The sequence below is a fragment of the Osmerus mordax genome, chromosome 13 (genome assembly GCF_038355195.1).
Source record: "Osmerus mordax isolate fOsmMor3 chromosome 13, fOsmMor3.pri, whole genome shotgun sequence".
Classification (NCBI taxonomy): Eukaryota; Metazoa; Chordata; class Actinopteri; order Osmeriformes; family Osmeridae; genus Osmerus; species Osmerus mordax.
The window spans coordinates 15,884,427-15,908,260 of NC_090062.1; the positions used below are offsets into that span (position 1 = coordinate 15,884,427).

The window sequence follows — 23,834 nt, forward strand, 5'->3', positions numbered from 1 at the left end:
AAAGAAATGTACAAAAGGTACGTTCTTTTTTTTCTTTTAAACCTTTTGAAACTTTTCCCAAAAACTTTTTTCAACCTTTCAAAGCTACATTGAATGTAACTTACGTTTCAGGTTGGCTACATTCAAAGTATTTGTACTTTGTGACTTCCCTTCTCTGACTTCAGGTGTTTTGTGCAACCGGCCACTGGACTTTTGAGTTTAGGAAGACCTACTCCATTGTACTTTGTGTGAACGCACACACAATTACTTTGCTAAATCACTAAGACTGTACGGAGACAGAGACTAGGTAATCCATGCATCCTTTATTTCATAATATTAAAACATCCAGTTACCTTCCAGCAACAAAGTCAACATGAATGACATTAATCTGTCCCACGGCACATATAAGGCTTATTTATCCAGTCTGCCGTACGTAAGTTTAGGACCAACACCTCTACAACCACTTCCTGTTTCCCCCACATCCCGTTTCAAAATTTGCATACCGTGATTCCAGTGTTGAAGTCAAGTAGGCTAGAATACCCCTTAATCACTTTATAATATATGCTTAGAGGAGCTATACATGAGTTATATATGATTATCTTACAAACCAGCTTTAGAGACAGTGGAAATCTATCAACATTTACTGGAAAAAGTCTTGTAAAAATGTCAGTATCAAAACAATCATGGGACTAAAGCAGATTAGTTTCATCCTTTAAAAAAAGGCTAGAGAAGAGAACCACTACAGATGAAGGGCGTGCATCCAGGATGCCGTCCCAGAAGCTATGATGAGAGACTACAGATCCATCTCTTCATGACAACACTCAACCACTACCCGAAAACAGTCATCACCACGGTTACACACAGACCAATCAGACATTTATCACAAGTTGCAGTAGAAACCCGCGATGGAGAGCAGAGGGGCGAGTCTCCTCAAGTCCTCCAATGTTATGGACAGTTGGTTTACATGCTGTGGTTGTTTCATCCACAACAACACGTTCATGACATCTGCAGAGTTCTTTGGAGCGAACTGAGATGGGAGCCAAGTCCAAAACATGAGGGGTCAAGGGTCAGCGTAGTGGGGACAGGATAATGGGGGTCAGAGTAGTGGAGGTCAGGGTAGTGGGGGTCAGTGTAGTGCAGGTCAGAGGTCAGGGTAATGGGGATCAGGTAATGGGGGTCAGAGTAGTGAAGGTCACAGGTCAGGGTAGTGCAGGTCAGGGATAAGCATGTTGAACATCAGGAGTCAGGGTAGTCGGAGTCATTTTAGGGGATGTTTCATAGTAGTGGGGGGTCAGAGTAGTGTGTGTGTGTGTGTGTGTGTGGGGGGGGGGGGGGGGGGGGTGGTTGGCGAAGTGGGGGTCACCAGACAGGACTCACAGGGGAGGGGGGAGGGGGCTCAAAATCAGATGACAGGTAGTTACAAAATGGCTCAAAGAGAGCTGTAGTGCGACAGCATGGAGTGTAGTACCTTTAGTTAGCAGTAGCACCCCCAGAACGCCCCCCTGAAGGTCCACAGTTCACAGTGATACATGCTCTGACCACTAGCAGCAGAGAGCACCTCCCCAACCTAGTGTGAAATAATGTCTCCAGACATAAGGCTTTCTGTAGTGTGAAATGAAGGATACATAACTAAACCATGTTGCTACACACACACAATCTTCATACGGTTCATAGAGCAACACGAGAACCTCCACATCAAACCCCTACTTGTTTTCTACTACTGGCATATCAAACAAGCACCAAGCTTTGCAGACTCACTTACAGTACATTGGGAGGTCTGTTTGATTGGATGCCTGCTTGAGTACTGTTCAAATTAAAACAGGATTACCAGTTAACAGCTATAGGAGATGACAAGATGCATTCTGGGTAATGACGTTTTTACCACACATGCCTCACACACACACTGGCCTTGAACAACAAAATAGAAATGTTCCTCTCCTGAAGAGAAAAAAATGGAATGCCAATACGATAATAAAAAATAACAAAATATACATCAGAACATAGAAAATGATTACCTGAAAATATCTGCACCGTAAAGATGCATTCGTTTCATTTACCCTGAATGGGAAATTAAGATACAGAAAACAAAATTGAACAAAAAACAAAAAGAACTTCAATCATGTACTTGAGGTGCAAAACATTGGATTTTTCTTCATCAGGTATAAAATAATTCAAAGTCAATCAACCATGAGCATCACAAAGCCTCTCACAGGGAGAGAGAAGGGGGAGGTGAGGAAGAGAGAGAGAGGGGGAGGGAAAGAGAAGGAGACTGCAACCAGATTGTCGCAGGGAGGTTTCCATACTTTGCAGATGGCGAGCGCAAGGAATGAGAGATAGAAGAACAAGAGAGAGAGAGAAAGAGAGAGAGAGAGAGAGAGAGAGAGAGAGGGAGAAAGACAGTGTAAAAGAGAAAAGGTGAGTTTAAATTCAAGAGCAAGTGCAAATACTGAGCGGGTCCAATCTCCTTGGCAAAGAGGGAACCGTCCACATATGAGCGCCTGGGTTTGGGGCTGCTTCAACTGGATCCAGCCTGGCTCGCCCTGGGCTGCGTCTCAACAGGCTTAAGTGACCTCCTCTCCTTCAACCGTCATTCCCGAGGCAACACCAAACACCAGATGAAAGGGTGCGCGGACACAGGCCTTGCAGGTCCAGGTTTCCCAGTGGTCCAGGTATCCTCCGTCGGATGAAGGGGAAATGAGGGGTGAGGGGAAAGGGGAATGGGAGATGAGAGGAGAGGGGGAGATGAGAGGAGAGGGGGAGATGAGGGGGGAGGGGAAAGGAGAAGGGGAGATGAGGGGGGAGGAGAGAGGAGAAGGGAGTCGCTTAAGACTGTTGAGACTCGTCCGAGCCTGCAGCTTCTTCAGGAGGTGGGGAGCTCAAAGGAGATGAACTGCTTCAGTCTCTCCAAGTACTGGGCGTAGAGCTCGATATCGTTGTGGCCGGCGCCCTCCACCCAGAGGGGCTCGACAGCGCGAGGGCAGCGCTCGTACATGGCCAGGCCGTGGGAGAAGTCGATGACCTCATCCTCCGTACCATGGATCACCAGGACAGGCGACGCCACCTTCGACACCTTGTCGATGCTGGAGAGAGAGAGAGGGAGGGGTTACACATCAGCACAGCAACACAGAGAGAGGGGGAGAAGTCAGATCTTACCATGGTAACCCCGAAAGAGGAGGTTAGACCATACCAAGGTATTGAGAGAGAGAGAAAGAGGGAGAGAGGGTTAGACCATACAAAGCTCTCTCTCTCTTTCTCTCGACCGGGAGTCGTGTAGATTCACCCTCTACAACATCCGGAAGATCAGGAGATACCTATCTGAGCATTCCACCCAGCTGCTAGTCCAAGCACTTGTCCTCTCAAAGTTGGACTACTGCAACTCGCTGCTCGGCAGTCTCCCAGCATGCGCAACCCGCCCTCTCCAGAGGATTCAGAACGCAGCCCGGCGGCCCGTCTGGTCTTCAATCTACCCAGACGCTCCCATGTTAGCCCGCTCCACTGGCTTCCCATCACGGCCCGTATCAGATTCAAGACTCCGAGCGGTGAACGGGACTGCACCCTTATTTGGTTTTCCACAATGTATGCTTCATGTTTTGGCTGCTCGCAATGTTTGGGGCTATCTCGTTGTTATGATCAGTGACCTATGCTCTTTTGTAAAGCTCTCTCTTGGAAGTCGCTTTGGATAAAAGCGTCTGCTAAATGCATAAATGTAATGTAAATATATATAGAGAGAGGGGGTTAGACCATACGAAGGTATATATAAATATAGAGAGGGTGTTAGACCATACGAAGGTCAAGGTATAGAGAAGGAGAGAGAGAGGTTGCTGAAATCAACTGTCACACTGCAAAGACAGAAGACACAAAAAGAGAAAGCAGGAACAGAAGAGGTGAACAAGGAGAAAAGCCTGGGAGAGAGAGAGAGAGACGGCAGCAGAGATGTTCCAGCCCCGCAGCGGGGAGACAGGCCCCTGACAGCCCATGTGTTTAAGCCACATTAAGACAAATGTGTCTGACTGCAGGTTAGTGAAGTATCTAGCTGGCAACAGACAGATCACAGGGACCCTGGGAGCCCAGCATGGTAGAACACCTCCATTAAACAACCCACAATACGCCGCCACACTCTAAACTTACTTCCCAGAGACAAGATGGGTGTGTGTAAATATTATACAGTGTCACTACAGAGCTCTTTATTCCACATTCTCTGTAAATAGCTTGGTTGGAGTGTGTTGAACAGACCTTGTGATCGCCCTTGTGTCGTAGAGTGGAAGAGCTGACATGCCGTGCATACTGACTAAAATCTAACTGCCTACCGTGCATATTAATTGCCCACCATTCATATACTAATTGACCACCATGCACACTAACATCCTACCAAGCACACTAACAACCTACCAAGCATACTAACTGCCTACCAAGCATACTAACTGCCTACCATAAATGCTAACTGACTACAAGGCATAAGGACTCATGGGTCCTGCCCAGAACCACGTAGAGAGCTGCTGTTGACATGGAGGTTAGCTAGCAGATTAGCAGGGGGAAAGAATGAGGGGCTAATTACTCTGCAGACTTATCTTACAGGCTTCAGACAGAGTGTGATCAGGATGACGGCACACAACACTGGGAGATATACACACACACACCAGAGTGTCAGTCGAGGGACTGTATTGGAGAACTATCAGAGAGATATCTTGGTTGCCAGGGGGATATGTTGGTTGCCAGGGGGATATGTTGGTCGCCAGGGCCAGTCCTGGCTCGCCCCTTGTCTAAGGCTGAGAAAACACAGTCGCTGTTGTTGCACTTAATATTCCTTCCCATGCAACACTGCAGACTGCAAACCTATGGAGATACAAGTCATTAAATATTCAAAATCTAAGTGTCCGTACACTACACTTGCACACACACCTCTCTAGCCTCCTAGCAGCCACTAACCATATGCTCGTGCACGCGCGCACACACACACACACACACGCCATTAGAAGGAAGAGGATAGAAAGGAAGACTCCTGACAGCAAAGAGAACCTTAACATGGTAGAGAGACAGAAGAGAGACAGAGACAGGGAGAGGGAGAGACAGAGAGAGGGAGAGACAGAGACAGAGAGAAACAGAGAGAGGGAGAGACAGAGGGAGAGACAGACACAGAGAGGGAGAGAGAGAGACAGAGACAGACAGAGGGAGAGACAGAGAGAGACAGACAGAGGTAGAGACAGAGAGACAGAGAGGGAGAGACAGAGAGAGGGGAGACAGAGAGAGGGAGAGACAGAGACAGAGAGAGGGAGAGAGAGGTAGAGACAGAGAGGGAGAGACAGACACAGAGAGAGGGAGAGACAGAGGGAGAGACAGACACAGAGAGGGAGAGAGAGACAGAGACAGACAGAGGGAGAGACAGAGAGAGACAGACAGAGGTAGAGACAGAGAGACAGAGAGGGAGAGACAGAGAGAGGGAGAGACAGAGAGGGAGAGACAGAGACAGAGAGAGGGAGAGAGAGGTAGAGACAGAGAGGGAGAGACAGACACAGAGAGAGGGAGAGACAGAGAGAGAGACAGAGAGGGAGAGACAGACAGAGAGGGGGAGAGACAGACAGAGAGGGGGAGAGACAGACAGAGAGGGAGAGATAAGAGTAAGAAAGAGTGAGTGGAGAGAAGCTACACATCCCCCATCACTCAATGAAGCGCACACACACACACACACACACACACACACACACACACACGCCTGCACACACACGCCTGCACACACACGCGCGAAAGGAAGAGAATGCTTTTCTACTTCCACTGCGTTGAAGGAAGCCTGCCTGTGGCCATCATTACTCCAACCCTCATCAGGGTTTCACTCAGAGTTCAGAAACAATATGGCAGCTCTCTCTCTCTTCCTGTTCCTTACCCATCCCCTCTCCTCTCCCATCCCCCTCTCCTCCTCTCTTTAGATTGTCTGCTCTCTCCCCCATCGGAAAATGATCAACCGAAGACCCGTCCTTCCAACTATTGTTCCATAGAATCCTTAAATCCTAGAATGTAGAGCCCATGCTAGGTGAAAATGTGCACTTACCATGCTAGTCAGTCCTATTCTGAGGGAGGTCGTAAGGACACACAGACAGAGAGATACAGTTAGGTCCATAAGTATTTGGACATTGACACAATTTTCATGTCTCCCCCTCTCTCTCCCTCCAGCCTCTCAGCCTGCTCCCTGGAGCCCCTCTCTCCCTCCAGCCTCTCAGCCTGCTCCCTGGAGCCTCTCTCTCCCTCCAGCCTCTCTCAGCCTGCTCCCTGGAGCCCCTCTCCCTCCAGCCTCTCTCAGCCTGCTCCCTGGAGCCTCTCTCTCCCTCCAGCCTCTCTCAGCCTGCTCCCTGGAGCCTCTCTCCCTCCAGCCTCTCTCAGCCTGCTCCCTCCAGCCTCTCTCTCCCTCCAGCCTCTCTCAGCCTGCTCCCTGGAGCCTCTCTCTCTCCAGCCTCTCTCAGCCTGCTCCCTCCAGCCTCTCTCCCTCCAGCCTCTCTCAGCCTGCTCCCTCCAGCCTCTCTCCCTCCAGCTTCTCTCAGCCTGTTCCCTGGGAGAGTTTCAGCTGCTAAGTACTCCACATCTATCTGGAGACAAATCACACGGACAACAAGAAGAGAGGTCCCCTCTCTCCTGAAGCGAGCGCTGAGAGGGAGCAGGTAGGGGAGGCGGGGAGACTGTGGTACGGGGGGGTTATCGCAGAGGTCCAGGGAACAGGGTGAAGAGACAGAGGACACCCTGCAGAGATGAGCTCTCTGCTGGGATGCTCGACTTTATCTCTACAGGCCAGGCTGGGGCTGTGAGATGGATGGTGATGTTGTCACCTCTCACACACACACACACAAGCAAGCCCGCACACCCACACGCGCGCGCACGCAGGAAAGGAAAAAGGAAAAAGAAAGCTGGCAGCTGAGGAGAGGATGGATGGAGAGAGCGATAGAGGAGAGATGAAGGAAATGAGAACAGACATTCAATACCAAAAAAATTATGAACGAGAGAGAGAGAGAGAGAGAGAGAGAGAGAGAGAGAGAGAGAGAGAGGGAGAAAGAGAAGGAGAGAGAGAGAGAAAGAGACAGAGAAATGAAGAGAGAGAGACAGAGAGCGACTGAGAGAAAGGGAGAGAGAGGGAGGGAGAGAGAGAGAGAGAAAAACCGGATGTGAGGGTGATAATTGCTGTCTTCCTCTCCAAACAGTCGTGACATTCACATCTAATCCCTATAAAGGCTCACCACCATAAGGCCCAGAGAGACAGACAAACACACCAGACCAGACACATTATTGCAAAAGATCCAATTCCCATGTGTCACGGCAGGCCCAGCCTAGCCGAGCCAGCAGTGACAGAACACCCAGGACCCAGGCAGAGAGCCCAGGGGAAGAGTGAGCACGTCTGGGTGATCGACACCAACAGGCTGGGTTAGGCTGGTGCCGGGGCCATAGATACCATGGTACTGACTGTCCTGTTACAGGCTGGGGCCGAGGCTGCAGCAGATAGTTCAGAGAGATAGCATACATCACCAGGGAAGACCCTATCCTGACCCCTCTAACTCTCCATGTCCAGTAACTACCCCGGCAGCCTGTCTGCACTGACTCCATCTCCCTTTGCCTTCCTCCCCCGCTCCCTCTGCCTGCCTCCCTGCCTCCCTCCCCCTCTCCCTCTGCCTCCCTCCCCATCTCCCTCTGCCTCCCTCCCCATCTCCCTCTGCCTTCCTCCCCCTCTCCCTCTGCCTCCTCCCTCCCTCCCTCCCTCTGCCTCCTCCCTCCCTCACTCTGCCTCCCTCTCTCCCCCTCTCCCCCTCTCCCTTTGCCTTCCTCCCCCTCTCCCTCTGCCTCCCTCTGCCTCCTCCCTCCCTCCCTCTGCCTCCTCCCTCCCTCCCTCTGCCTCCTCCCTCCCTCACTCTGCCTCCCTCTCTCCCCCTCTCCCTTTGCCTTCCTCCCCCTCTCCCTCTGCCTCCCTCTCCCTCTGCCTCCTCCCTCCCTCCCCCTCTCCCTCTGCCTTCTTCCCCCTCTCCTCTGAGTTACTATCCCTGCACCTGACTCTCAGCTCTGCAGGGAGAAGATAACCTTCAAGCAACCCCCCCCACCCCCGACCCCCACTCAAACCCTCCACCCTGTGCAAAGCGCAGTATTTCACCTCCACTACCCATCTCTGGAGCTGACACAGAAGATTAAAACACACCTCCACCTGGGCTGGGCGCCAGCCCCCCCCCCCCCCCCACCCCTCATCCCCCACCTGGGCAGGGCGCCAGCCCCCCCTCCCCCTCATCACCCACCTGGGGAAGGCGTCGAAGCAGTAGGTCTTGCGCGTGTCGGGGAAGGCTACGCGGAGGCCGGACATGAGGGGAGAGTGCAGGATGACGGCGGCGCACTCGTAGCGCGCAGCCAGGTCCACCGTGGGCACCGTGCCGATACTCTGGCCGTACAGGATGATGTTCTCTGGAGTCACTCCGTACCTGGGGGAGGGGGCGGGGGGAGGAGAGGGAGGGAGGGAGGGGAGAGGGAGGAGAGGGCGGGGGAGGGGGAGGGGGAGGGGGAGGGGGAGAAGGAGGGAGGGGGAGGGGGAGAAGGAGGGGCAGGGGTTAGCTGATTACATCACAAAAACATACCTCAGTTATCCAGCCTGTTGTCATGGTGAGATGTGTCTTCATTATCGACGGAGCGTTGGCTTAGCACTGCCAACTCAGCGACGCTGAAATAAACCTCTGTTTCCAGCCAATATGACTCCTACCTATAAAACTCAGGACACGACACAAGCATGTCTAATCTGTGTGGCTTGTAAAATATGACGTGCTTGTAAAGCCGTCACAGTGTGACTGGCCTGCGCTGGAGAGATGAAGCTCTCGCCAGGCTGCAGCCTGCAGGCACTGCTCAGGTCTGCAGGAGGGCGGGGGGGGTCCGCACTATAAAAGTCATTTTTATTAGACGCTCCACAGCAGCCTGACAGACATCAGTCAGACTTTACACAGATTTATTCAATCAGTTCTGCCTTATAAAACACAGAAGAAAGAGAGAGAGAAAAAAAGAGAAAGAAGAGAGGCAGAGACTCCCTCCCTCTCTTTCTCTTCTCCCTCTTTCCACCTCTACCGCCCTTCCTCTCTCTCTCTCTCCACTCCTGGCAGGCTCTCCAGTATGGACGTACTGTCTCAGGTATGCAGGGTCTCTCTCAGAATGCAAACACACCAGCTATGTGACCCAGGCAGTGGCAGAGGCTTCACCAGACTAATACCTCCAGGGCGCAAGACCAGAGCAGCCATAACAGCTGAGCCCCCAGTGAGGGAGGGCTGACATGTTCCCCAAGCTAGACTCAACCCTGCTGGGAAGAGGGGTTCTGTCAACTGGGGGGCTCAACTGTTAGACCTGGGGATACAGGAGTAGTGTGTGTGTGTGTGTGTGTGTGTGTGTGTGTGTGTGTGTGTGTGTGTGTGTGTGTAAGACATGCCAAAACAACGGTTCTTACGATAACACTCCAGCTGTGACTAAACCATTGCTAACACACAGTGCAGGTGATAAGAGCGAGAGGGGAGCACACACACTCTCACACACACACCCCTACGCAACGTAGGGGAAACTGTCTCTAACGTAACAACAACCAAGTAACCAGGCCCTCCATGGACCCTCCAGCCCAGTGTTCACCACACCAGCTGTACTGCAGGCCTTCCAGAGGACACACTTCCACTGATGGGGAGGGAGGGAGAAAAATAGGAATAATAGTGAGTGTGCCCCCCTCCCTCCCCCCCTCGGCACGAGCCACAGGGTTTTATTAGCATAGTTCGTGATCCAGCTCTCTCCGCTTTCCAGCAGAGGAAATCAGGTTGCTCGGCCTTGCTGCGGGCGTCTCTCCCGGTCAGCGGGGAGGCCAGGGGGAGGAGACGAGCCCGCTTCCCTTTTAATATCCCCTCCAAGAAACACAGCAAGGACTGGGCCCGTTTTCATTACACTCGCTGCTGCTCCACAGAGCCCAGACGGTCAGGGTTTGTCTGGCAGGGCTGGGGTGGCAGGCTGAGGCCGCAGTACAGCTGGGGCCGCCTGCAGGGGGAGCGCCTGGGGGAGAGCAGGGCTGGAGCGCAGGGCTATACAGCCAGGAGGGGGTCCGGGGGGAGAAGAAGACACCGGGTCTGGTGAGAGCTCCTGTCAGGAGGACAGGAAATTCTAAAAGGTCTTTGGAAGTAACTGAAAACAGTATTCCCATCCGGGGCCATGCAACCTTCTCCTTACTGGAGAGATTCTCTGAGTGAAGAGAAAAGGAAACAGTGTTTAGTGAAAACACTTGTCCAAACATTGGAGATTCGAACGGAAAGCTACAGAGAGGGAAAGAGGAAGTTGGGTGACGGAGAGAAGGAGGGGGGGGGAGAGAGAGAGGGGGAAAGAGAGAAGGAGGGAGAGAGAGGGGGGGAGGGGGAGAGGGAGAGGGGGGAGGGGGAAAGAGAGAGAGGGGGGGGTAGAGAGAGAGAGGGGGGGTAGAGAGAGAGAGAGAGAGAGAGAGAGAGAGAGAGAGAGAGAGAGAGAGAGAGAGAGAGAGAGGAGAGAGAGAGAGAGAGAGAGAGAGAGAGAGAGAGAGAGAGAGAGAGAGAGAGAGAGAGAGAGAGAGGGGGGGGGGGAGGGAGAGTTTCCACATGCTAACTCAGTGTTCTGGCCTGTATAAACACCCACTGGTTAGCTTCCATGGAAACAAGTGGAGTTAGCACGAAATGTCAGCCTTTGACTCCCTCGCCCTAGCATCGACACTGTGGATGGTCAGTTCTGCCGCTTGGTAACAGCCTCTCCACGGCTGCATGGAGAGGCCACCGGATTGAGGACATTGAAAGCACGTTAAAGAGTTTTATGGGTAGAAAGAGGAAGGCTAGTGGGATAAAGGCCATATACAGTAGTCTGTTTTGAGAAACCGTTGCCTGGAGCCAAAATAAACATTTGCAGATATTTTCTGGACGAGACTTCCCTCCCTTGAGTCTACCAGCCCTGGCAGCTCCCCTCGAAACTGAACGCCCCCCCCCCTCCCAAAGAAACAAATCCTCTGGATTTGAGACGCACGAAACCGATCATGCCCTTGCAATCTCACGACAAACAGCCCTCCCATCCACCTCGCCCAACTTCTTCAACTCTGCAGAACTAACAAGTCAGAAATGAAAAGCTACAGGTTTTATGAGGTTCAGGAGGGAGCTGAGTATTTGTCTAAGCCCTCACAGGAGAGGGTTATTAATAACTACCATCCATTCTTTCTTACAATAGAACAGAAAAGATTGAATAACTTCATGAATATGTACAGTACTGTGCGAAAGCCTTAGGCACAAAATACAAATTCTAAATAAATTAAGCAAAAAATAAATAAATGATGATGATGAAATTAAAAGACGAACAACATTTCTCAACGGTGCAGTTTCAAACAGCTGCACAAATACAGAAAACGACTTAAAACGTAATACAATATTCAAGTGAAAAATATACTGCTTGTTGGCTAGGCCTATATAAATTAAAAAATATGTACAGAAATATACATGTACTGTATGTGCGTGTGTATATATGCATGTATATATAGACAGCTTTATAGATATACTTATGATATTCCAGTCCAGGCCCTTCATCTCATCCTCTGCCCTGGTGTGACACCCCCTCAGGGTTAGCTCTGTGAGGAGGGGCGGAGCCTCGTCTGGGAGCTCAGACTGCATTTCCAGATCAGTGCAGATAAAGAGACGGAGGCTCCATTGCCATGCAGAGCGGCATCTCCTGGGATGGAGTCTGTGCGACCAGGGGGCAGGGCCCGCTGATATTCACCGAGCCTCTCTCTCTTCAAATGACTGCGTTTGAACTTCTGGTGACATTTAGCGAGACCACGCAAAGACATTCCAGCGGTCCTCCTGCCTTCATCAGGATGTGTAAGTCATGAGGAATGACGAGAGTTATGTTGCAGTGTTTCAGGTGGAGGGTCTGTGCTCGGGCTCATGTCAGAGGAAGAGAAACGAGGGTCTTCATCTCTGACGAGACAGCAGGAGGACCAGAATCCTCCTGACCTCCTCCACTAGGATGGGGGGCCAGGCCAGGCTGGTACTGTGCTGACGCCTCAGGCAGCGATGTAGTGAGCCTGGGTGGTGAGGGAGGGAGGGAGGGCTATGTGCTGCCTGGGGTCTGCTGTTTGAACCTGACCAGCCAGACACATCAATTCCTCTTCACAAACCTAACCAGACTGATGGGAAACACCACTAGATGATAAAGCGTCCCACCGCACTCTCCTCGATCCTGGAGACGGGTCGACTGGACATAATAATGTCTGTCAGTCTCAGCCTTCTACACACCTCCTCTGCCCTCACCTCAATCCTTCTCTCCTACACACCTCCTCCCCTCACTACAATCTTTCCCTCCTACACACCTCCTCTGCCCTCACCTCAATCCTTCCCTCCTACACACCTCCTCCCCCCTCACCTCAATCCTTCCCTCCTACACACTTCTTCCCGCTCTCAAACACACCTCCACACCCCTCTCCAACACAACTCCATCCTTCTCTTCTATGCCCGGGTGGAGGAGCAGGAAACCGGGTGCACCAGAGTTCAGGTGATAAGACTTAGTTGGAAGACTTTAGTCATTCCAAACAATTGGCACAGACCAGGACGCCCAGTGAAAACCCATTCAGGGGTGTTAACCAGGTCTCTCTGCCCCTCAGCAGAGGCCCCGAGGCAGGGTCACGCCTGGTCCCTGTGCAGGGCGGCGAGGGCCGGGGCCTGATGAGACGGCAGCAACATGACAGCGAGTGGATGATTGATCTGAAAATGAGTCTAACAGGACCTGACAGCTGGGAGGGATTAGACTCTGGGACAATGGACATTACAGAAAACTTTTAATTCTCTCAATTATCTTTCATAATACCCAAACCCCTAACAGATATGGCTCAGTGTTCACGCATGCCTACTGCAGGGGAGGAGGGTCAAATTAATTAAGTATGATTGATAAAGCTCAGCCTGGAAGGCTTAGGCCAATGAATAATTTAGTGTAATGTAATTAGCTGAATGTTCGCAGCCAACAGCAGGGGCCAAAGCCAGAATGAACTCTAATGAGTGGCGTTTGCTTTCACACAAGTGGTGCACACCGCTAGCTCAGAGAGGAAGTTAGCTGAACATTCAGTCCAGACATGCAAAGACAGACAGCAACTATGAGGGGAAGGGTAACCTGGGCCCTAGGAGGCAAACTGGGAACCACCAGGATGAGATACAAAAACGGAGCATTCAGACATCCTGGTGCCAGGACTTGCTAGGATGAGGATGTTCCAGCTGTCAGACTGCAATGCTGGGTCTGACCCAACAGACAATATTGATTTAACCATCCTTTTCACCACGTCTGTCGACCAATCAGATCAACAAGCAGGGGAGGGGTGGCACTTTACAGGCAGACAACGATGATTATAGAGGCTTCGCCTGTATCCGGGGCAGATTGGGATGGACTGTGACCCTGATTGTCCTGATCAGGGATTTCCGCAGTGCTGTACCTTTGGATAGATTAACACCCTGGTTGACCCCTCTCGTGTGAACAGCTTGCACCTGCAGGCTGGTAATCTCTTCAAATCAGGAGGCCTCACACAAAACCACTGCACAGGCTTACAGAACGCTCCACATCCCTCGACTGACAGCATTTTTACTAAGATTAAAAATCAGAAATATATTTCCTCTGCCACAGAGGAGAAGCTATCAAGGAACTGTGGAACTCTCCAGGAGGAACTTAATATCAAATCAAGCTTGTGATTCACGCCCGGACTAAATCCCTCCCGTGAAACCCTCTGGATCCTATGAGATTACCTCAGAGCCTTTGGCCCTGCCCGCAATGCTGGGCAGGGCCTTGGCAGGAACACCTGCCAGGGAGACTCCTCGCTACTCCTACCCTAAACATGACGACTCATCTGTCAGGGAAATAGGAACTCATAGCACAGTTCTTCTTGAAAACGTACTCAATTCATTTCCTCTGTGAAGTATTTCACTTCTTTTGAAAAACCAGTCTAATCTATGAAAAAGCCCGGACGTTGACGCTATACACCTTAAATGTCGCCTGTCCTACACTCACGTCCTTGGGTTACGTGTACACTGACAGAGATCAATGTAATCAATACCTCAACATTAATTCGCTGTTCAAGAGACTCTCCCCTAAGGTAGTTGGAGTATATTGCGCCTTGTGGTTAGGCATTACCTTAACGATCCCTCAACAAAAGTAATTAAAACGATATTGAATAAACATGAAGCTGAACCACAGGCACTCGGCCCCCTGAAGAGAAATGAAATGATAAACGGTGTTTTCACACTTGGTCAGTCAGCCCTCTCCAAGCGCAGCTTCCAGAAGGTTCACACAATAATGAAATGTTGCATGCTTGATGACCTGGAGGAGGAACCACAATCTATAACACAATCTATCAAACGGAAGATTCATAATGAAACACAAGGAACGGACATCGGTATGACAATGCATTAGGTAGACTTCTGGAGAGGCGTAGGAAAGGTTATTATTAGAGTGAGGGAGAAAACCAGTGCGTTCATATTAAATAAATAAAATTAAATAAATCTCAAGCTCGCTACACTCAGAAAATCTTTCCAGGAACACGGTGACATAAACATCTCGGTTCTGAGTGACCTTCACCTGAAGCACAGTTCAGGCCCTTGACAGCTGCAATTCAGCAGTCACTCACTCACACATCACACACTGTCAGAGAAACAATTACTTTAAACGAAAGAAAAACTGCTTTTTACACAAACTGCTTTTTACACAAACCTTGTTTGTGTAAAAAGACCGTGTTTCTAAGATTAAATAACTTCAACGCAAGAAGCAGGCAAACGGCAACATTGAAAACTAGGCAATCATTTGTTAAATGCCTTTGTTGAACACCTTGATTTATTCCGTCTTGCCAAATTACACTGTAGACAGCTTCAAAGCAACTGATTGTGGTTGACAGTCTTACAAACTAGCTATAAAAGCAGCAGGTGATGTCTGACAACTGCTTACTATAGATTAGCACATGACCGACTAAATTTTCCAACTTCTGTTTGAAAAACAAGGCTTTGGCCAATTATTATTTTTTATAAACCGTTTGTTTGAACTTTGTAGGAATCAGGATGGAATTGATCACGTTTTGAAATGCGTATTAAGCAAAGCATATCTGAACAAGTACCACAGCAACACAAGCTCCAAGTAGGAGTCAGTTGGCTGAGCGGTGAGGGAGTCGGGCTAGTAATCCGAAGGTTGCCAGTTCGATTCCTGGTCAAGCCAACTGACGTTGTGTCCTTGGGCAAGGCACTTCACCCTACTTGCCTCGGGGGAATGTCCCTGTACTTACTGTAAGTCGCTCTGGATAAGAGCGTCTGCTAAATGACTAAATGTAAATGCAAGTACCTCAGTCACAGTATTACACATGCAGTGTCTGATGGACTTTCATCTCAACTGGGGCAGCTCTCTCTGGAGAGCTCATAACTGCTCATAACTGCGTAGAAAGGGCCTGACTGCATTTATGGAAATAAGGGTTTGGAGCATGAGGTGATGAGTCACCATTACAGGTCAGTGTTGCAGGTTCAGTTTAATTCAGATCATGGCAAACTTTGAGCTTGTAATCATTTTCAGCCAGTGTTAATGGGGAGTAAGTTGTTATAGGGTCTGCATTCCAAACAATAACGCTACATTTTTAAATAATCATAAGGTGGACCCATGTATTAATCAACTTTTCTTCAATATACAAAACAGTGCGCTTGTGTGGGGAGTATGCAGGGGTGCGTGACACTTCAGTTGCCATGGGAACACTTCCTCGCGAGGAGGATAGGAACAAAGCTCAAGGCAGCACCATTGTCGTTGCTTACGTATTTAGGCTAGCTGTGCATGTCATTACAGATGTGTTGGAGAAAAAGAAAAGCACGCACATACACAATTGAACACCAGTTTTCAAACTCACTTGTTTCTCAGCACCTGCCAAGCCGCCTCGATGTCTGCATATAGGTTTTTCTCCGACGGCTTACCGCTACTGACACCGTAGCCTGAATAATCGTAGGAGAATACATTGCAGTTGATCCTGGACCCAAGGCCGATGTAGAAACTGCACATCTGGCCCAGGTCTACTGCGTTGCCGTGAGAAAAAAGCAATGTGTACCGACTGTTCGGGGCACAGCGTACGAACATGCAGCCAACCCGGTTACCCCTACTGGTCCTGGTGTTAAACACCTCGACAGCATCCAGTTCCCGCTGGGAGTACTGCCAGTCCGCGCGCTCGGTTAGATGTAAACTACTGGTCCCGTTAGCATCGGTGTGCACGGAATACGTGGGCTCCGGGGGGAGAAATGCCAGTTTAGCCGCTATACGACTGGGACATGGAGGGCAACAGAACAGCCAGCATAGTTCGCCAAGGGAAAAACCATTCATTCTCGGGCCTTGTTCGGGCATTGAGACTCGGAATTACCCGATAGATGCTTTCCCTTGAAAACGACAACAAGCTAATACTACTGGCTATATTGTCCAACTGTTTTTGGGCAACAAAATACCTTAAGCAATTCTCGGATGGGTAGTTAGATAGCTAGGACCAAGGTAACATTGGCTAACTAGCTTGGCTAGCTAGTTTCCTTTCTTTTGTATAGCTTGATGGCTAGCTAGCTATTAGCATTAGAAATTAAGCTCAAACCCAGACAGCCATTGCATTGGTTCGGTTATTGAATGTGTGCCACGAAAACGCTGGAGCAAAATCCATGCAAAAACTGTCAAGTATAAAACAACGCCGGTTGATCAATTAAGACCTTGCCAAACATAAACGTCAAAGTAGCAAGCCTGCTAGCGCAGTGTATTCGTCCATAGCACCGATGCCAAATAAAGGATTTCCGGGAATACCGGATATCCTTGTTCGCTGTTTATCATTTTCCGTACCTTTGTAATGACCCTTGTGCATTTTAAACCTTGGCTCGTGCATTTATTCTAATTTGTCACACACACAAATATATAATAAGTTATGTTTTGTGGGATATTTCTAAAGCCTATATACATAACATATCTTATACGATATGTTTCCGTAATGTATTTTACTGTATCTTATTATTATTATCTACTGTGCCTTTTCTTTTACATTTTGTAAGTTGTTGATAGATTGTGAAAATTGTTGGGAGAGTAGTCTAGGTCTCTTTTGGCAAATTTCATTTTCGAATAATAGCACAGCAACATGCAGATTCAACTTTGTGTCAGATAGGCGTCACAAATGATGCACTGCAGTGGTTTTTACCGCAGGTCAGATTTGTCCTGTTTGCGCGTGGCAATTTGGCGCATTACGAACCACCAAAAGCCTCGCACATTATTATACCTTAAAGGGACATTAAAGGAGAGCCAGGTGTTGTTGGGCTGTTGAAACACTTAATAGTAGGTAAGAAATCTGTGCATACTGCCCACCATCGTATAATAACCATATGGAGTGGATACTGGGCTGGATTTATCATAGCCAGGAGGACCAGGCATATTGCTAGTTGGTCTGATGCACTCCAAACTGTCTGTGGAAATGTTCTGAAAAGACAAGCTTGGCGTTAGTAGGCAATTATTGCTCAGACCATTTCATGTAGTATGGAGATGAAAGAAAGCTGTTATTGAATATGTTGAGAGCAGATTTCTTTTTTAAACTTTTCTATTTTATGTTTTCCCTGCTCTATCCAACACATTGACCAGTAATTTTTCCTTCCGATTATTACGATTGATATGTCTAGATATTAAAGATGAGTTAAAGTATAATCACAAAATAAAGTTTTGTTACCACACCTACATTTGTAAAGGAGATTAGCAGAGAGGAACAGATCTTTGAACAAACTTATCAGACTTATTGATGACCCTGAAAGTCCTAAAGTCCTGTACCTCTGCTAAAATACCATTATCTCAAGTCTTCCTGCCAGACGAAAGCTAGTACAGACCACTTACTGTGCTGCATCGGGGGGCTGAACAAAGTACCCAGAAGAAGCCTAACCAACTGGAAGATGAGGCAAGAGTGCAAACTTAGTCCAGTTGACATTCTAGGCAGATTCACTCAAGTGTTCAAAGTATTTGAAAGCACACAAACATGTGTTTCTTTTGGATCAGAGCTCAATGTGAACCTGCACAATTGCCGCTATAAATTGTAGCTAGGCTGTGAAAAATTGGATCCAGAAATCCATCTTTAAATCCGTGAAACGTTTACAGGCCGGCTTCAGACTGGTGTTGTTTCATTTAAGCAGCTTCCAGTTATGAACTTCTGCCCTGAGGATGTTGGAGAGACAGAACCAATCCCACAGAACAATGTCCTCCATCCAGCAGAGCAGCAGCTACTGTTTCTCTGCTGATGGACCGTAGGCCAGGACAAAGTTGTCCACAGACACTGATTTACATTTAGCAGACGCTCTTATCCAGAGAGACTTACAGTAAGTTCAGGGACATTCCCCCGAGGCAAGTAGGGTGAAGTGCCTTGCCCAAGGACACAACGTCATGGCACGGCCGGGAATGAAACCGGCAACCTTCTAAATAATAGCCTGATTCCCTAACCGCTCAGCCATCTGACTTGATCCAAGACCAGTCGGTGTGTTCACCTCCCTATGCTTTTATGGTTGGGATTTGGGAGTAGCAGGCTGATCCTGGGCCTGTTCCCAAGCTCAGATACCTTCTAGAGTGGGCGTTTTCCTCAGATTTGACCCAGCTTCGTGTGTTTTCCAGGCAGGGCTCACAGAGAGATTCTCCCAGCTCACTGGAGGGTAGGGATGGCTAGGCTACCAAGGAATGTAGATTCTGATCAAAAACATGGGGCTGGACAGCACACCCTCTCTGGAATGCCTGCTCCAGTACACCTCTTGCTGCCTAAGGCTTCTGAGCAACAATCTGACCCTGGGCTTCTTTCAGTCTATTTGTACCATGAGCCCCCCGTGTTTATACATGGATGTGTGGTAGTCGTGGGAATACAAAAATACATCGGCATTTCAAATATTCGGTTTAATCCAAACAAGACGAATGTATATTTGTTCTTGCACAAGTCCTTCTTCTTTAGTTGGAAAATGATATTTTTTATATTAGACATTCAAACAACCCACCATATTTGATACAGACACATGCATAAGCAAAATATAACTGCTAATGGTGCAAAACGAGTCTCTGTCATTCTAGAATAAAGGTTATCATCGGGTCTTTATCCACAAAAACACATTACCTATCATGGCAGGGTTCTCAAATAACCTTACTCTCAACATTATTCCTACACTGAATCTACAATGGATACCACAAAAATGCCTGTGTATCCCTTTCAGTCTGCCAGAAACAATATAATGCTTTAAGAACAAGACTTCTATTTCAAGAGGTCAGCTGTTGTTGAAGAATTGTATTTATGGTCAAAGAGTTATAACAAGATTGTAATCTAAACCAACACTTAAAAGGTGTAAATGTGTGTGAAACAGGGAGGAAGGGAGGACTAAGAGCTATTCACTGTGACGGCAGACTATCAAGGCTGTATGTTTTATCAGCTGTGAGTCATCATGACCAGGCCTGACAGGGGCCTTTGGGTAATTTGACCCCTTTAACGTCACCCTCTGTCCTGTTTCCCGCTTTGAGCATCAGCCATCACCCCCTACAGCCTCTTCCTGTCCAAAACACTGTCCACAAAAGCCTGGTCAGCCAATCCCAGAGATGATAAATCTGTTCATTGCTGTAGGCCTGGCCTCGTATCACCAAAGCAGAACAGTAGGCTGAGAGGCTGCGTGTGGCTCAATAAAACCCAATTGCGTAATTGAGGGGAAATCACTCAATGGCTTACATTTACAAGTGACCAAAATTCTCCCCGGGCTAATGTTTGATGAAGTCAAAAACACCAATAACCTTGTTATCTCACAATCACAAAGCTGGTTAGGGTGGCAATGAAGGAGAGCCCAGTCTGCTGGTTATTCAACTGGTGTGGATGACTCATTCTTGCTGAAAACACAGGCTCTTAATCTCCATCTAACGTGACCATTGTAACAACAGCAGCGACTTCTTCTAAAAGCCCTTGTGAATTTAATAACAGTGTTTATTTCAGCCACAGAGACAAAACACATCCATCTGAAGCACTTACCCATCAGAGTGGCTCCAGAAAATGATACTTCACACTTGAGAGGAGAACACAAATGTTTTACAGCTCTCAATCCTACTGCAGTAAAAAAACAACCCTGTAGCAAACAGAGGTCAACAGGTGGCACCTACAGCTGTTATCACAACAACACACAACAACTGCCGGGAAACATGATTGGTCGTGAGGGTGTGCGTTTGTGTGGAACAGTTGGACAACAATGGTGGGGCCTGATATACTCAGCTCTGCCTGATAAAATGTTATTTGTCTGTCCATCAATGTCACCATCAGGTCCAGACCCTCCATATCCCTCCACACTGGACCCCCATGGTTCCAGACCTCCATTAGTGCAGGGAGGGAGGGAGGGAGGGAGTCAGGTGGCTGAGCGGTGAGGGAAGCGGGGTAGTAATCAGAAGGTTGCCAGTTCGATTCCCCGGCCGTGCGAAATGACGTTGTGTCCTTGGGCAAGACACTTCACCCTACTTGCCTCGGGGGAATGTCCCTGTACTTACTGTAAGTCGCTCTGGATAAGAGCGTCTGCTAAATGACTAAATGTAAATGTTAATGTAGTGCACTGGGCTCAGCTCTCCTGCCGCGGGAGGTGACACTACCAGACCACTGCAGACTACCTCCGTTTATCTCTTCACGTCCAGAGCTCCTCCACTACTGTAGATGAGTGAGAACGTCAGTCCTCCCCAAGGGCGTCCTCGTTAGGTAGTGTTAAGCTTAATTTATATTTAGGTCGCGGACACTTTTGAAATGGTCGCCGACGGAAAAAAAAAGTGTCGCTCAGGCAGCTGCATTTATACTTCGGCCTATAACAGTCGCCTGTGCTCAAGGTTCGCGTGACGTAAACAGAATAATTTTACCGTTACATTCATAGCTATGGTTACATTGTTAACGCTTTGTAGCCTAGGTGATCAATCGGAGAAACTGACTATTTTAATTTTTCACTATGTGACGACATCCGCGCCAGTAGAAATTTCTCCTGGTAGGCAACACTTCTAAGCGACGGTTAAAAGTGTCGACCGAGACGTCATTTCTGTCGGCGACCTTTTCAAAAGTGTCTGCTAAGTATAAATTGGGATTTACACCCCCTCCAAAGGCTCGGCAGAGGAGGAGCACGTAACTGCCCAAGGCCACACAGTGGTCAGTGGTGAAGGGACAGTAGGGTAGCGCCAATCTAAGTATGCCACAACCAAAATACCGTACACACGGGTTTTAATAAGCCCACAGATGCACGTAACATGTACATTATTATTAGTAGCTCTGACCTAAAACACAACAACAAATCAATTTCCTCCCGTTCCTCCATCCGATATACTGGTTTTCTCTGAAGGCCTTCTTCATGTGAGACAAGGCAAGGGACACAACGAGCTTCCAATTAGCCAGTGGGAGCGACTTTCAACCAGCGAGCGACCATTCCACGCTGCGCAGCTATGGGGACTGAAAGTCATTACCACGTGGAGATATTCATGCTTCTGTACAGCAAAGCGCCCAACCCCAACTCTACTAATGGTCGGTGGTAACCGGCTAATTGAACATCCAGAGGAGTTCTCAATTGAACACAAAACCCCCGAGGTCCATCGTATGCCTGGGAACAGGCAAACTGCCCACCAGTAGAGGAAAAGGAACAATGACTACTCTCGTGTTATTACAAGCCATTACTCCCTTGACAGGAGACCGCCGAATCATTGCCAATTAGTCCTGGTAGTCTGGGGGGAAAAACAGAAACCCCTCGGTTCTCTGACAGAGTCTCGGAGAGGTTCTATTCCTGAATCCAGTTGCTTTGGGCGACCTTGTGATGTCATTGAGCACGGTATGTTAGAAGGTTAGCAGAGATGGAGGTCAGTTAAGTGACCAGAGGGAACATGAGACTCACTGCTCCTGAGAAAGATGGTTTTGATAGCTAATCTTCGACCATTGTGTTTGTACAAGGACAGTAACATAACAGACGTGGATAGAACAGTCCTGTTGCTTTATCTGACTGGCTGCCAAGATAGATAACCCTGGTCTGAGATTGTTGGTGTGTGTATGTGTGTTTGTGCATGTGAGTGAGTGAGAGAGGGAGGGAGGGAGGGAGGGAGGGAGGGAGGGAGGGAGGGAGGGAGGGAGGGAGGGAGGGAGGGAGGGAGGGAGGGAGGGAGGGAGGGAGGGAGGGAGGGAGGGAGGGAGGGAGGGAGAAAGAGGTATCGTTTCAGCCATATACAGTTTTCTCATTTTTATCAACTAACATTGACCGGAGTGGCTCCACAGGATTTGAAAACAGCATCACTGGGCAAGAGGAAGTTAAAATACCTCCAACTGTCGAAAACAGAAATTATATAACTATGGAAGGTGTGAGAAGACGACCACACTGAGGTTGTATCTGGACTTTGAGGCCTGGCTGTGGTAAACAAGCTGCTGGTGAAGGAAGAGGCCTGGCTGTGGTAAACAAGCTGCTGGTGAAAGCCTGGCTGTGGTAAACAAGCTGCTGGTGAAGAAAGAGGCCTGGCTGTGGTAAACAAGCTGCTGGTGAAGAAAGAGGCCTGGCTGTGGTAAACAAGCTGCTGGTGAAGAAAGCTTGGCTGAGGGTTGTTGTACTAGAATGCTGTTGTCAGTGTGCTTGGAAGAGAAGCACAACATAGTCATTTAGGCCTGTCCGAGCACAGACTGGCAGCACACAGGCGCCATCACCAGCCCTGGCAACAATGGCACATATGTGTACACACACACACACACACACACACGCACACACACACACCCAAAAGCACACGCAGGTACACGGACAGATTCCATACCTCTGCAGTGATTACAGGGCCTGGAGGCCGTGCCGTTTTCACCTCATTTACAACACCGCTACTCGACTCTCCCAAACACACACAAGCTCAGCAGCTATCAGGTGATGCCATCAGACATGATAGGAGAGCTGGAGCCAGACAATACCACCAGTACATGTAGCTGCAGACTTGCTGAGGAGACGCCCTAGGAAACAACTCTCTCTCTCTCTCTCTCTCTCTCTCCGTCTCCCTGGCCTCTCTCACGCTACTCCTCACGTCCTTCACAAGTGCTCCGGAGCTTAGCGAATGTCAGAGAGGAATTTACAGGGTAATCTGCGTGCGTGTCCTGTCAGGAAGGAATGTAGCCTCCTATTTCAAATGTTCTACCTGCACATTCGAGACTCTGAGAGGAAGTCGTGCCAACTGAACTTCGAACGGACTTTCCACATGACATTGCACTTTCAGAGGGGTTTTCATTTCAACGTATCCAATATATGCTGGGAGTGGCAACATGTGTCAATATCAAACGTTTTGTTTAATGTATTCATTTAGCAGACACTTATCTGAAGCAACATACACAGGGGGTGGATTGAACCTGGAACCTCTCAAACTGCAGTTGAATGCTCCTACAGACCCATGCCCTGTCTGTAGTTATCACCTGGCTGTATTCAGAGATAACAGCTTTGGAACAGTTTATCTCAATAGCAACGATGTCCATAGAGAGGGGAGGGTAAGTAGGCTAAGCCGCCACATAAGCCTCCCTAACCAAAACAGACACTTATCCATTTTGTGTCGAGTGGTTTTGAAGAAGAGGGCTGGTGTCCGGTGAGCGCCGCATCTGACAGACTACTGCCCAGACACTCCCTACCTCCTGAAAGAAAGGAAGTGTTCTGACTCTAACATGAAGCCATTATGATATGCTATCACCGCTACAGGTCAAGTACTTAAGCTTCAGTACACCTCGTTTAGGACAGCCGACACACACCCTTTCACTGGAGCGCCATTGTGAGGAAAGTTTAGGTGGCCACCACCCTTACATCAGAGCTCATCCTTCAACTTCTCACACACACGCACAC

The 23,834-nt window shown here is 48.9% G+C and overlaps 1 protein-coding gene across 1 annotated transcript; it reads right to left on the reverse strand.

Moving 5' to 3' along the window:
- Window positions 1-283: 283 nt before the first annotated feature.
- Window positions 284-16,688, reverse strand: abhd17c (abhydrolase domain containing 17C, depalmitoylase). The gene is made up of 3 exons (XM_067249626.1): window positions 15,872-16,688; window positions 8,238-8,417; window positions 284-3,059 (listed from the first exon to the last, which is right to left on the reverse strand). The coding sequence occupies exons 1-3, from the start codon at window positions 16,354-16,356 to the stop codon at window positions 2,840-2,842; spliced, it is 885 nt and encodes a 294-aa protein (XP_067105727.1). The 5' UTR covers window positions 16,357-16,688; the 3' UTR covers window positions 284-2,839.
- Between the last annotated feature and the right edge of the window lie 7,146 nt (window positions 16,689-23,834).

Coding starts and splice junctions, on each gene's coding strand:
- abhd17c (XM_067249626.1), bottom strand. CDS start 16,356: ATGCCCGAACAAGGCCCGAGAATGAATGGTTTTTCCCTTGGCGAACTA. Junction 8,418..15,871: donor TGGCAGGTGCTGAGAAACAA/GTGAGTTTGAAA, acceptor CCCCTCCCCCAG/GTACGGAGTGACTCCAGAGA. Junction 3,060..8,237: donor TGCTTCGACGCCTTCCCCAG/GTGGGTGATGAG, acceptor CTCTCTCTCCAG/CATCGACAAGGTGTCGAAGG.